The sequence below is a fragment of the Diaporthe amygdali genome (genome assembly GCF_026229845.1).
Source record: "Diaporthe amygdali strain CAA958 chromosome Unknown NODE_3_length_2959817_cov_65_330692, whole genome shotgun sequence".
In the NCBI taxonomy this organism is placed as follows: Eukaryota; Fungi; Ascomycota; class Sordariomycetes; order Diaporthales; family Diaporthaceae; genus Diaporthe; species Diaporthe amygdali.
In genome coordinates, this window is record NW_026517023.1 from 2021432 (window position 1) to 2034225 (window position 12794).

At 50.6% G+C, this 12794-nt stretch overlaps 6 protein-coding genes across 6 annotated transcripts; 2 read left to right on the forward strand and 4 right to left on the reverse strand.

Moving 5' to 3' along the window:
* Positions 1–1982: 1982 nt before the first annotated feature.
* J7T55_003013 (uncharacterized protein) lies at positions 1983–2403 on the forward strand (the record flags this gene model as incomplete). Its single annotated transcript, XM_053138148.1, has 2 exons — positions 1983–1987; positions 2076–2403. 2 exons carry the CDS (start codon positions 1983–1985, stop codon positions 2401–2403), a joined length of 333 nt encoding a protein of 110 aa, XP_052998881.1.
* Positions 2404–3160: 757 nt separating this feature from the next.
* On the forward strand, positions 3161–4892 carry J7T55_003014 (Heterokaryon incompatibility protein 6; the record flags this gene model as incomplete). The annotated part of the gene is made up of 2 exons (XM_053138149.1): positions 3161–3941; positions 4288–4892. The coding sequence occupies 2 exons, from the start codon at positions 3161–3163 to the stop codon at positions 4890–4892; spliced, it is 1386 nt and encodes a 461-aa protein (XP_052998882.1).
* Positions 4893–5496: 604 nt separating this feature from the next.
* J7T55_003015 (uncharacterized protein) lies at positions 5497–6489 on the reverse strand (the record flags this gene model as incomplete). Its single annotated transcript, XM_053138150.1, has 2 exons — positions 5497–5745; positions 5818–6489. The coding sequence occupies 2 exons, from the start codon at positions 6487–6489 to the stop codon at positions 5497–5499; spliced, it is 921 nt and encodes a 306-aa protein (XP_052998883.1).
* An 823-nt stretch (positions 6490–7312) lies between these two features.
* Positions 7313–7696, reverse strand: J7T55_003016 (uncharacterized protein; the record flags this gene model as incomplete). The annotated part of the gene is made up of 1 exon (XM_053138151.1): positions 7313–7696. One exon carries the CDS (start codon positions 7694–7696, stop codon positions 7313–7315), a length of 384 nt encoding a protein of 127 aa, XP_052998884.1.
* A 489-nt stretch (positions 7697–8185) lies between these two features.
* Positions 8186–9751, reverse strand: J7T55_003017 (mino acid transporter; the record flags this gene model as incomplete). Its single annotated transcript, XM_053138152.1, has 3 exons — positions 8186–8324; positions 8622–9003; positions 9139–9751. 3 exons carry the CDS (start codon positions 9749–9751, stop codon positions 8186–8188), a joined length of 1134 nt encoding a protein of 377 aa, XP_052998885.1.
* Positions 9752–11410: 1659 nt separating this feature from the next.
* Positions 11411–12759, reverse strand: J7T55_003018 (poly polymerase protein; the record flags this gene model as incomplete). The annotated part of the gene is made up of 6 exons (XM_053138153.1): positions 11411–11624; positions 11772–12014; positions 12085–12126; positions 12326–12463; positions 12528–12590; positions 12665–12759. 6 exons carry the CDS (start codon positions 12757–12759, stop codon positions 11411–11413), a joined length of 795 nt encoding a protein of 264 aa, XP_052998886.1.
* Positions 12760–12794: the final 35 nt, after the last annotated feature.

Below are 12794 nucleotides of genomic sequence, written 5' to 3' on the forward strand. Positions count from 1 at the left end.
CAGCGATGTACAAGCGTTTTATTCAGAGTGCACAATTTAAGACACCAAACAGAACGTGTTTTGGTGTCCTGGACTGCCTTTACAGCGGACCTGTAATGTGAACAGTCGGTTCGTTTGAGACCTTCGCGGCGTCGCAGGAGGTAATTCTCTCTATCAACTGGGCTGATTTGCATCGTCTACATAGCTCGATTTGAATTGAATTGGGATTGTACTATGTTTGCCGTGCAGGAGTTAGTATGGGTGAAAGGTCTTGGGTAGGTCGCAGCGATGTTTATTTTCAAGCGATTTGAAATTGAGAACAAAAGCAACATTCGTGCCCTTGTGTATTATGGTATTGCATATCTGACCGTGGAACCCCAAGTCTGTCTCCGGCTCCTTCACCTTGTCTTACAATTGATCATGCAGCATCCATCGACCTGACATCTTCTGACCTAAGCTTCTTGTTTTGAGTTTTATGATTCATCGAATCCTTTTCAACGAGACTCAGGAGGCGCGGCTGCACGAGCAAGCCCCGTCGTCTCGGTATCGTATAAAATTAGTCTCTGTCCCTGGCCTCGACCCGGTCAATGACGCTCTTCACAACTTGAATGGAATCAGAATGAGCAAGAGGCCGAAAGATAAATAGTCAGGTTTCCTTCTGCCATTTGCTGTGAATTCCGGCCGATGATCTCGCGCAGTATCAGGGCTTGCTGAGTATATTGCATCACGGGTACGAGTCGCGGCCGAGATACAGGCCGAAAATGTTCTAGTAATTCCAGTCGGGAGCACTTTCTCACGCCTCTTCACTGATGTCGCTGCCCAATGTAGCAAATGCCAAGCGGCAGGAAAGGGTATAGACTAGTTGTCACCGACATGGGCCAAGTCAGGTTACACGGTAGAGCCAAACATTCGGAAGGAATCGAACAAGTCGGTGGGATTCTTATCATGAATCTCAATCTATTTTTATGAACCTCAAAAGCAGCTGGACTTTCATTTTTATGGTTTCTGCTGTCATTGGTTCGACTGACCTCTCATAGTGATCTAGAATGCCAGGCCAGGCAGGAGAGATCCTGGTATCTGAGAGATGTTCAGCTTGATCCGTCACTGCAGGACGGTCGGTCGTACCAGCAATCTGAAATTTGCTTCCAAAGAGGTTCCAGGTAGAAACAAAACGCGTTGAAACCGTGGTCTAGCATGCCGAGCCTTGTTTCTGGGTCAGTATCTTGAGTAGCGATCGCGGGCCAGGTCACTCAAAAACAAGCGGTATAGGAGGCGCAGGAGCGGCCACCTGCTGACGCTTCCGTGCCTGGCAGACGGCCACATTTCTTTTTCTGTGAGTCTCATGTGTCGCAAAGATTGAGTTTTGACTGCTGCCTTACGGCTATGTACTTTGAAAGGACAGTACGCTTTTAGATATGAGATCGGGAAGGATTGGTACCGGAGGATTATACGTCCTGGAGCAGGGGACACCCTGTTGATCACTATGCACAAGATAGCCCCAATGTTGTACTGCAGGCTGTGGGGAGGCGCCCCCACAGGCCCGGCCACCAAACTAGAACGCGGCCAGATGGAGCAGGCCGCTGACCTCGGACCGCAGGGCAGAAGCTGTTAGATGTTGGATTGCAGAAAAGTGTGCTCGAAATAACCACTTTCACGACGACATTGACACCTCTTCATGAAGTCCGAGGATGTCAAGATGCGAGAACCTAGGGACTTAGATTGGATCACACCCGAAACAGGACCAAAGGACGATACAAGGCCGTGGAAAGCACCCGGACATAAAATTGGCTGTGGGATGAACCAAAGGGATGTTATTCTAATGACTTGAGTATATAAGGACAGCTCTGCTTGCTACTTTATAGAATTGAGCTTCAGCAGACAAACCCATTCAACAGCATCCATCAATCTCTTTCATTCTACATTTCTACAACTTGTATTATCAACCTCTTTAAGGTTCAAATTCTATCAAATTACCCCAGTCAGCCCACCAAACTTCCGTCAAAATGAGGTACAGTCATTCCATCGTCAACCCTTCCACTATCCACCGCAGACATACCCGAGTGACTGTGATTCATATTAACTTTTGTACTTGACAGTGCCTTCCAGAATGCGATGAAGTCGGCGATGAACAAGGAGAAGAACGACAAGATGAGGTCGATGAGGGCTGTCGCGAAGGACGCCTGGAAGCACAAGAGCAGGGAAATCGCCTGTGTCGGCTCGACCATTACGGACGAGGCCAAGTTCCTGGGACTGGTCAAGAAGGCTTCCGACGAGGCGGAGAAGATGAACAGCGCTACCCGCAACGCGAAGATCAACGCAACCATGGCCGCCGACCCCCCGACGGGGCGAAAGGGCGCTAACGCCAGCGCGAACCACTGGGCCTGGGCAGTTGTAGACGCTTGGTACATGTCGGGTGGAAGGTAGGAAGCTAAATCAGTGGCACGGGGGGCTTTACTTGATGCTGGCATTCGAGTAGGGTGTTTGGTGGAGTGGTGGATCGGGGTGCGTGTTCAGAGGTAGATTCCACATGGTTTCGATACTCTTCCGCTCATTAGCTATACTGGGGTGGCCTCCCTTTATAGACGACAATTTTAAATCAGGCGGATCCTCGCTGCAAATTTTGTTCCAAGTCAGGGGAAATCAGGTGAAATCGAACATAGAGCACCCTAAACAAGTGGACAGTATTGCAGGCAAGCCCAGCTACTGACAGGGCGAATAAGCAAAGGTCTACAGCACGAGCCTCCTTCTCTACTAGTAGGCTATATGGCCATGTAAGACGAGTAGGCTTCTCTATAATAAGACTCAGTCTGGGTTTTCCTTTATATTGTTCCTATTCTCCTTATGCGACCACATTCATATTGACAATTTGAGTTCTACTGATTTGAGCGAGATTCGGATATCATGCAACGCTAAACAGCCAAGAAAGAATCCTTGGGGCGGAGCAGGGAGGGATAAAAGGGAACCTGCAGATTGGATCCCAGGCACATCTCCGGGAGGGTGGTCAGCAGTGAGTGACCAGCACCTAGCATGTTCGAGCTAAACTTGCAATATTTTGCCCTCTTTTCTTCACCCAATTCACTTCTTCCCCTGGCATTGAAACCAGGTTCTTAGGTCACAGTGAGCACTCGCTTATTCGCTCATCAATACAAATATTAATCACCAACCTAAGTCCTTTCCCAAAATGCTCTCCGGCGACGAGATTCATATCTTTGAATTGCTCCCGTACGCAACCGAGGGCCCAGCTGCTCCGCTTCGATGCCATGTTCACACTGCGTCGCTTTCCAGAGATCCTGACTACGAGGCCGTCTCCTACGTCTGGGGCGACCCGAAACAAACGACAGGCATCGAAATAGATGGACGCGATGTCCAAATCTCGATGAATCTAGCGACACTGCTACAAAGAATCCGTCACTCCAACAGAAAAAGAGACATCTGGGCGGATCAAATTTGCATTGACCAGGGTAACGTGGACGAAAAGACTGCCCAGGTGCACATGATGGGAGATGTCTATTCAAAGTGCCGCCAGTGTTTGATATGGATGGGCGAAATTCCAGAGTCGATTCCTGCATCCGATGTCGAAGCTGCAATACACCTGCTTAAGTTCATGGCGGCACCAGAGAACATTAATGCGCCCTCGTATCTCACCTCGAACGACGAGTTCAGAAAAGTCTTCAAAGTCTTGTGCGAAATCCATCCCCATAGAAACAGCTGGTGGTCTCGAATTTGGACAGTGCAAGAGGTCATCCTGCCACGGAAGAAGACCATCATTTGGGGCCCACATGAATTGTCATGGGAACTCCTCAGCAGAGCCATGTATACCTGGACCACAAGATACATAGCCCCTTTGAACGATGTTCTCCTTGATCAGGATATCAAGGAAATGAATGTTCTGTCTTCCAACGTTGTATGGATCAATGATGGACGCAACACCGACCTTCCCTCGATCCTGGCCGTGAAATGGCGTGGACGCAAAGCAACATATTCATGCGACAAAGTATTCGGGCTTCGTGGATTGATCCGCCACGAGACAGAACTAGAATTCACGAAGCGTTTCACTTGCGAATCGTCTGCGGCAGATGTCTATAGTGCTTTCACGTTGGATGCTATCATAGCGAAGAACAGTCTACAGCCCCTTGTACTTGATCCAAGATTGAAAGATGACATTGCCACAGAACATGTTCCGAGATGGGCGATGGACTTGAAAGAACGGTTCCTATCGGCAGATTTTATTCTATAAGGTTTGGACAAATGACAACTATGATGCGTGCAACGGAGGAGCCTTGGATCAATCATTGCTGCGGAGCACAGTCATGGAACAGGCTGGCTCCACCCACATCCTCGGCGTCTCAGGCGTCAAGGTTGACAAGGTTCAAATTATCAGCCCGGAGCAATGCGCGGTACCGGACTCTGACCTCAAAGTTTCTGAGAGACTGCAAGCTTGGTACAAGCTGGCCGTTGCCAATCGACTGGAAAGCACCTCAGTCAGGCCCGAGACTCAGGAAGAGTTCTGCCGGCTGGTGGTTGGAGACATATTAGAATCACGCGGAAATGAAGCGTCGTATTCAATGCCAACTAAAGAGGTTTTGGAACATGTTTGGCGATTTGTAACAGAAGGAAAACGGAAGCCGGGTGAGATCTGGATCAAGCAGTGGCATATGCCAGGCCAACTCTTTGATCAGGTCTTCTTCCTCACGGCCTCTGGCATGATGGGATTGGGTCCCTGGGACACGCGGGTTGGGGATGAGGTGTGGATACTGAACGGGGCCAACAACCCATTCGTAATAAGGCCTCGTCATCATTTTGATACTGGCGATGCGTTTGATTCTGTTGGCTGTGCTTATGTTCAAGGCATTATGTTTGGGGAGTGGCTTCGACAACGCATGTTGTCTCCTAAGAAAGTTTACCTTCATTAAAGGTCTCATTTCCATTTATAAATTAACAGCTTTAATAAATGGCGCCTTTGTCGTCGCGGCGTGAAGACCCGATTTGACAGTAGAAACGACTTGATTTTCGTTGAGGATTGCCTATCGACCAGAAAGGAAAAGAGAATCGCAGCTGCGCAGTCATGAAGGCTATTCACACATAGGCAGTGGGCTAATCATATAGCTCTTTCGATGAGGACACAAAAAGAAACACTGCGCACAAGGCCTAGCTCGTATATAGCCCCACGTCCCTTGTACCTTGTAATAACAATGCCTCAGACTTGAGAGCTTCGCCTCTTGCAAATCCCTCTGGTGATACTTGTTTAATTAAAGCTCAATAGAGCATTTCTTTATACTATGACCCTAGTGCATTGCACTATACCTGTAGTTTTCTTATTCCGATCTCCATTTCAAAACAGTTCTTTAGATGAAAGCTGCCCAGCTCACCAGCGGCTGTAGCATAGCATGATTCCCACGCGCAACAATGACAAACCAGTCAGAGCTTCCGCGTCATGGCGAAGATCCGTAACACATCATCGGGGCGTTCTGTGCTGCTACACGCCCATTCCGTGGTCCACCAGCGCCGATCCCTCTCTCATCCCAGCAGCATGCCGCCAATGACGCAGGCGACCAGGCCCAGCGTCCCCGTTGATACGGACTCAATGATACTGCCGCCGGCCGTGACGGTACCGTCGCCGGAGCTCGTCTGGCTGCCTGATGTACCCGAGGTCCCGGACGCTGCGGAAGTCGAGGAAGTGGCTGTGCCCGTTGCCGCTGACGTGAGTAGCGTGCTGGAGGGCAGAGGTTGCCCTGTCGCAATCGATGTGGTCGGGAGAACAGTGACCTACAAGAGAGTTGAGATTAGAAATTATGTGCCGGACCTCAGGGAGTTGGAGAATGAACGTATTTGACTGACCGGAGTCTCAGATGAGATGGGAGTGGGGACAGCCGGGGTAAGGGTAGCAATAGGTGTATTGCTCGGCGCGACCTGGCTCGCAGATGACGACGGCACCGCCGCACCACCAGCCATGTTGACCGAAATGCCGACGCCAGCGCGGGCTGCCTTCATATTATTCGCCGTCAGGAATTGGGCGACATCAAGGGTCTCGCCGGCACGGGGTAGGCCGGAGATGTCGGCTAGCTGCTGGAAAAGTAAGAAGGAGTACTGGCGCGAGCCAGTCTCGCCGAGGCTGCCCGGGGCCGCGTAGGGCACAAGCGGCTGGGCCTGCGAGGCAATGCCCGTCTGCACGCCGTCGGCCTTGAACTGATCCTGGGCAAAATGGAGCACTGGATTGGCGGCGTCCGTGGTGTCGAGCATCATAACGAGGAATTCGACCCGCGTGTTCACCGCCGACTGGTCGCTGAGCGCGAACACGGGGTTCGACGATACGCCCGCCGCTGGGACGGTACTCCCGTCCGGGATGCCATCAAACCGGCTGCCTAACCCTTGAAAACTGACTTCCAGGCCGATATTGTCTGAAAACCCGGATGAAAGTCCTGGCGGGATGATGCTCTGGGCAAAAACTGTGGCGGCTAGGTTGCAGAGCAGCCACAGAGCTGTGTGTATCAACGTAATAGACAGACCCATAGTGCGAATCTGTCGTCCGGAATTATCAGACCAAAGAAAGTCTGCTGGACTTTGATCGATCAAGCACAAGAAAACACAGACGGGGCATCTTAAAAATTAAGCTTGTTTATAACGTTGTGTCCAGCCTGTGGCACCTCATTAGGGGTAGGCAGGGGTTAAGTCTGAAGATCGGACCGAGAGGTTGGCGTTTCATCCATCTCATAACGGCACATTCACGACCATTCTCAACACGCACTGCCACTCTCCCGGCGCTAGCATTAATACCATGGCGGTTTCAGACGACTTCACGCAGTCAACTGGTGATGGCGGAACTCGTGCGCCAGCCATTTTCAACATTTCTGCTAAAGCTCTTATACTGCACTCGGCAGTTCTCTTTTCCAGCTTGGCATGACGCGCAGCTGGACTAATTTTAGTCGACTTTCAAGTCGTTACCTTGCCCATGTGGGCTCACTACCAGCTTAACTAGGTCTCTTTATCTGTCTGTGGCCGTCTGTATCACCTGATGATGATAACATGGCGCTGGTTCTGATTCTTTGAGACGGACGTGGACTGCGCAAACCCAGGTGCTGCCACCAATGAGTCCAATCTGCCCAAAACATTTATGAACGCCTGATATCAGTCTTCGTCCCCGTTGCCGTCCAATTGGCTACTGAGAAAAAAGCTGCCGAACCTCCGAAAGTGCCGGAGAACTTTGGACTCATCGCAAGCCCGGAGGACGAGGCCTTTAATTATATGCCGCTCAATGAATTTCTCGTCCGAGCCTGGGTCATATCGAAAGAAGCCTGAGTCGCTTTCAATGAGTGGAAGCAGAGATACGGCGCCGTCACTTCGAGCCGATGCTTGCCCTTAAATAGTCAATCATGACGGGGAAGATTCCAAATCCACCCTCGACCCGTACTAGATCGTCAGATTGTTCTCCCACGTTCCCATCTGTGATCATGTAGTCTCGAACAAGGAGCGTACAAGAGACGGTGAGCTCTCCGTCGGTGACCGCCCCGTAAGGATCTGGCCCGGAAGGCCTTGCCCAGGCCTCTAACACCTGAGCGTACTCAATGAGTCTCCAGAACTTCTGATTCCAGCATCCCCAGTAACTTATTGCACCATCTATCGATATCCATGACCAAGTCGGCGATCGCCAGTCGGGCCTGCGGCTTTTCTTGCCGACCAGTTGCCGTACCAGCTGTGTGATGAGCGATTCTCTCCACATGCCTGCTAGGTACTAGTCGCCGGTAATTTGTTGCTGGCGTGTAGCTATCCCAGAGAGCGCTGGCAACCGATCTAGGCTATAAGTCAAATTGGCTCGAGAATAGTGCCGGACAATGTCCCATCAATCCCAAGGCCTGTCCTCTGGGCTGACTAAATGCCATGGCGGCCCGGAAACCCGTCTGGTAGGAACTCTGAGCCAATGCAAGTACGGCATTCCCAAGAGACGCCTGTGTCGCCAAAGTAAATTGTCCGAGGTGGGAGGAGTCTTTCCTGGAAAGCCCAGGCTCTCGTAGCCAAGTGAGTTTCGGTGGCTGATTCTTCATAGACCTGTTTACTATGAAAGTTCTGCTTTCCGTAATAGTCACTTGTCGTTATTCGGGCAATAAAGCCCCCGTTATGCTATTTTGTCCGGTGCAGAAGTCCCTCTTGGACCAAGGTAGCGTATCGAGGAGGTGTGCGTAAGTTTACCATCAAAACCAATTTTAGGACATCAGGGCCAATCCAGATCAACCTGGACGGCAACCGGTGCTATCGTTTGCCACAGCAACGTTCGTCTGAGTCGGAGCACCTGGCTAACCACATTCTGGCTGTTTCGCGAGGATCGTCGACAGGAGCATTGCACAGATTCACTGTCCAGGAACATTAGCATTCAACTCATAACCATCTTTACTGTCACTCTCAGACCTGCCAAATTCCCCACCTCGAGGGCGCCTAACAACTTTTTGGGACTGCTGTCAAATTCGCCCATACCCTTAGTAGTCTAACAATAGCACCAATAAAAAGCACCTGATTCAATCAATACTAACACAATTCGAGTTGATCTATTTGACTGAGGATAGGACAAGATCTAATTCTAAAGTCTAGCAAACAAGACGCGCATAATATCAGGGCCAGGAGGCCCAATCTCCACTTCAACCTAAACATACTCAGCACAGATCGTCTCGCCACTCAGATCCATGACATCCTCAATCGTAACATTCGGCACGAGGCCTGCAATCCACAGCACGTGTTGCAGCGTAGTGATGTTGCCGTTGTCTCCGGAGTAATCAATCAGTGACGCTGAGGGATAGTCGAGGTACTGCTGCGACAGGTACGAGTAAGGCGGGATGTTTGACCAGTTTCCGATGTCGTACGTCCTCGTGTCCGGGTCGACCTGCTGCCAGTTCCACCAGAGGCGGTCCAGGTTGGTGTGGTGCAGGAAGAAGAGCGGCTCCGCGGGAGAACCGGCGACGCTTAGAACAGTGCCGCCAACACCGCCGTGGCCGGCTACGTGGGGCGACGTCATGTAGCAATCCAATGCGGTTGTGTCTGTGGGAGCAGAGGAGTTAGTTTACTGTAAAATACGGGGGTCCTGGACTGTGGAGAGAGAGCATGTCTAGGGTTGTCCGCCAGCTGACTCGGATTGTCGGGGCAAGGCCGTCTATGCTCTCAGAATCAACTCACAGTTTTCTGACGCGAGACACTCTTCGATGTACGTCGTATTTCCCATGTTAAAGATAGTATCGGAGAATGAGCGGGCCAGGCAGTATTCCTCCTCCCAGATCTGGGAGCCATTGGAGCTCAGGCTAAGCGTCAGGTTCGCGAACGGCCCGTCGTCCACACAGTCGCCGCCCTCGCCTCCGAATCCCGTGACAGGGTCAAAGACAACACTGGCCGAGATGTTGCCAGAGTCGAGCGACTCTTCCCAGTAGGGCTGATATCCGGTATAGTTGCATTCGTCACGAAGAAGCTTCTCGTGGGCCCACATGTAATAACGGTGCCACGGAAGGAAACTGCCAACGTCGTGGACCCAGTTGGTCTGAATTGCATGAGAGTAAGTAAGTTCGTCCCAGCGAGTCTTCGAGTAGGGAAGATTGTCTTTTGCGGGAGAGTTGATAAGACAGAGCTCCGCATCGATGTAGGCAGACTTCTCATCGTCGCTGAGGTTGTGCCATGCCTTGCGCTGGTGAACTTCGGTGCACGTGGAGTTCGTGCTGGACTGCCTGGAAGCGAGCGGAGATGCCGTAGCCAATGTTGCAAGGCAGACCAATCCGGCCAAAATGGATACACGCGCCATTTTTGCTGATCAAAGAAAGTTGAAAAGTCGGTAGGGACCAGAACTGAGCGAAAAAACGCTTGGGAATCACAATAGAGAGTGAAAAGTGATTCGCAGTGCACAAAGTAGAGACTGATCAGGATTGCAAAAGGAATGAGACAATCCTAGACAAGAGTGCGAAGAATGAAAAGAAGGTTGGATGAAGACATCATAGGAAAGTTATCATCTCACGGGTGTTTGGCTTTGCTATATATCTTGATGTGATCAACAATGACGGCGTAGGAGACATCGTCTTTCGGCGCCGACGCTCACTTTGATGTTGCCCAGTCTCGGTAAACAAGGATAGTGCAATTGTTTCTCATTCCGGCCCACTTACATAATGAAAATAGAACATTGCCCATAGCTCTACAGACCGGATCCGATTAACCGGCATTCGTCACCTTATCTCAAAATGCATGAGGCTCAAAAGCCTTCGTATGTGTATGTCGTGCCCCCAGCGCTATGGATGCTACAGAGACCCGCTTTGACGCGCACGCAGTGGTGCACGTAACGAGGATGCAAGCCCCTGGCGGCTCTATATGTGTTGATCTTACTTAATGCCTAGACCCTGCCCCAACTAGGATCTGACATCCTAGAATAGTGTCATGCAAAAGCTTGACTGACATGTTTCTTTAGAATGTTTTTGACGGTTTACACGCACAACTGCACCATAGTCTATTTCATTGAAGCTTTGCTGAGCAGAATGATCCATGGCGATAGATTTTTCAATCTCGCATTTCGGTAACGTGCCACAATTGGCAATTCGAGCATGTGCACCTGTGCCTCGGCAAGTTCATCTGCCAAGTTAAATGTAAACTAGTTACAAAGTATGCCTCAAGCCGTTGAAGGGAAATAAGAATACTCCACCCAAAAGACTTGCGCCTCGAAAGTCTTAATCGGTTTACATCAGTAAAGGAGCGGCAGAAACGACGACTTCTCACATGAGGTTGCGGTCTTGCCGACTAGGGATGCCCCTATCTTACGCCATCTGCTGCGGCGTCAACATAGTCATGGTTGGCTGCTATGCGCAGCTCTGGAAATCTTAATTTGGAGATGGGCCCTTTTGGGGAAAGATCGCCGTATTTAGGTATACAATATCAGCATGCCACAGATCCTATGTACAGAGAGACAGGGCCACGGGGAAACCCGAAAGGCAATTATTTCCCGACGGGGTCACGATGCTTGGCATGAGGCTCAGCCCCAGATTCCGACTTCTGGGCACAAAAGCCCACTGGATCCTGGAAAGGGGCGGACTCGGGACGCCTCGAGCTTCTGGGATGAACCGGCTGCTTGGCGAATTTGCAGCCTCTGTTGTGCGCGTCCTCGTAGAACTCCCCTGACGATTCTCCTATCTCGGCTCCGTGATGGACCCCCGGGCCTCCCGTTCCGCCACATCACGAAACAACAGCAATGCAAGCGACAAATAGGGCAAGCTTTTCCGTTACCCTGGTATCTTTCAAAAGTAAAATTCTACTACACATAAAACACTATCCCACCTCCGCAAAGCTTTATTTACGACAAATGACTAGCACGTTTGCTGCAAGCTCTGCACGCTGTGCCAGTGTCAAGTCCCCAGTGGAGGCTTCCTTTGACTGCTTCAACAGATATCTTTTCTTAGTGCACAATAAAAAAACGCTATTTTCAGCGCCCGACAGAGGTCTCGGCCGGAATGTTTGTGGCATGGCCTGACAACTCAGTTGGTCTCCTCGGGGATTCCTCAAATGCATCAATGATGGGTTTGCTGATGCCATGCTGCAGCCTCATAAATGTTGTGCCTTTGCCAATGTCGAAAATCAACGAGTCATTAGGATCTGAGTTTGGGAGAGAACGATCGAGATGCCCGTATGCATGTGAACTCTTTTGTTGCAATAAATTTCAGCGTGACAGATGAGGCACCGAGGCTGGAAAGACAGCGATGAATCAGTCCTCCAACAAATGCGTCATTTGCCAGTTCCTCAGATCAAATCTGCCGTCCTTCGATTCTTCCGTATCTCCAACCTACTCAAACGTCGTGTCAGAGATTTTAGACTCTGTCCCAAGGCGAACAATACATTCGCGGTCTTTATAGTTGTTCGTCTCGTAATGAGCCAATTTGTCCTTATTTTCCCCGCCCTTAATCTCATATGCTGTGCCCTTAGCCACATTTCCAGGAGGCCCATCGATCAACACCGGATACGGCCACCACATCTGAATATGGTACCCAACGATCTCAGCCGGCTTCAAGCTTCTGGGTCGGTCCTTGAGGCTGAGAACACGCTGCAGCTGCTTCGGGTCCATTAGAGGGCCATAAAAGAAGTAAAGCACCTTCCGCGCACCATTCCCTGCTGGACGGCGGTTGCTCGTCGATTCCAATCTGCCTACGGATCTCCTCCGGCCGCGTCAGCAGTCATGGACTCGCGTTGCGCTATTGAGAGCGGTGACTCTCGGAGTAGCTCATTCGTTGTCGTGGCTTGGCTAAGATCGTGCTACTCGCCGTGCTACTCATCTTCCGTTGCTGGGGGACTTCTGGGTCTCATGACTTCTTTAGACGAAAACTTTGCCTCTCGAATGAGCTACGATACATCAAAGTTGAGCCTCGCAAGCGTCTCTTGAACCTCGGACTGGGCCACGAGAGACGAAGTATCGTCGTCGAATACCAGTGGCTTCGTGGATGTGCAAATCTTCTTCTCGATCATATCATCGATGACAATTTGTCTGTGTTTCTAGTGTCTTGTCTTCACTGCCAAAATCTCGTGCTTACTCGCTTATAGTTGTTTACTGCCAAGGACCCACATCCAGCCACAATCTCAACCCCTGTTGTGGCTGCTCTGTGTTCGCCTTGCTTCACGGCAGTAGTCATGTGTGGTTTAGCAAATCCTGAGCGGGGAAAGTGGTGTACGTGAATACATGCGTCACGTCCATTCCACAATCTTCGAATTGTACAGAAGATCTATCTCACGGCTTACGGAATCCGAATCTCCAGCTGGAGGTCTGAGTGGTTCAATACACATATCTGACTTTGGTGGCCAAGCAGCTTTATTCGACC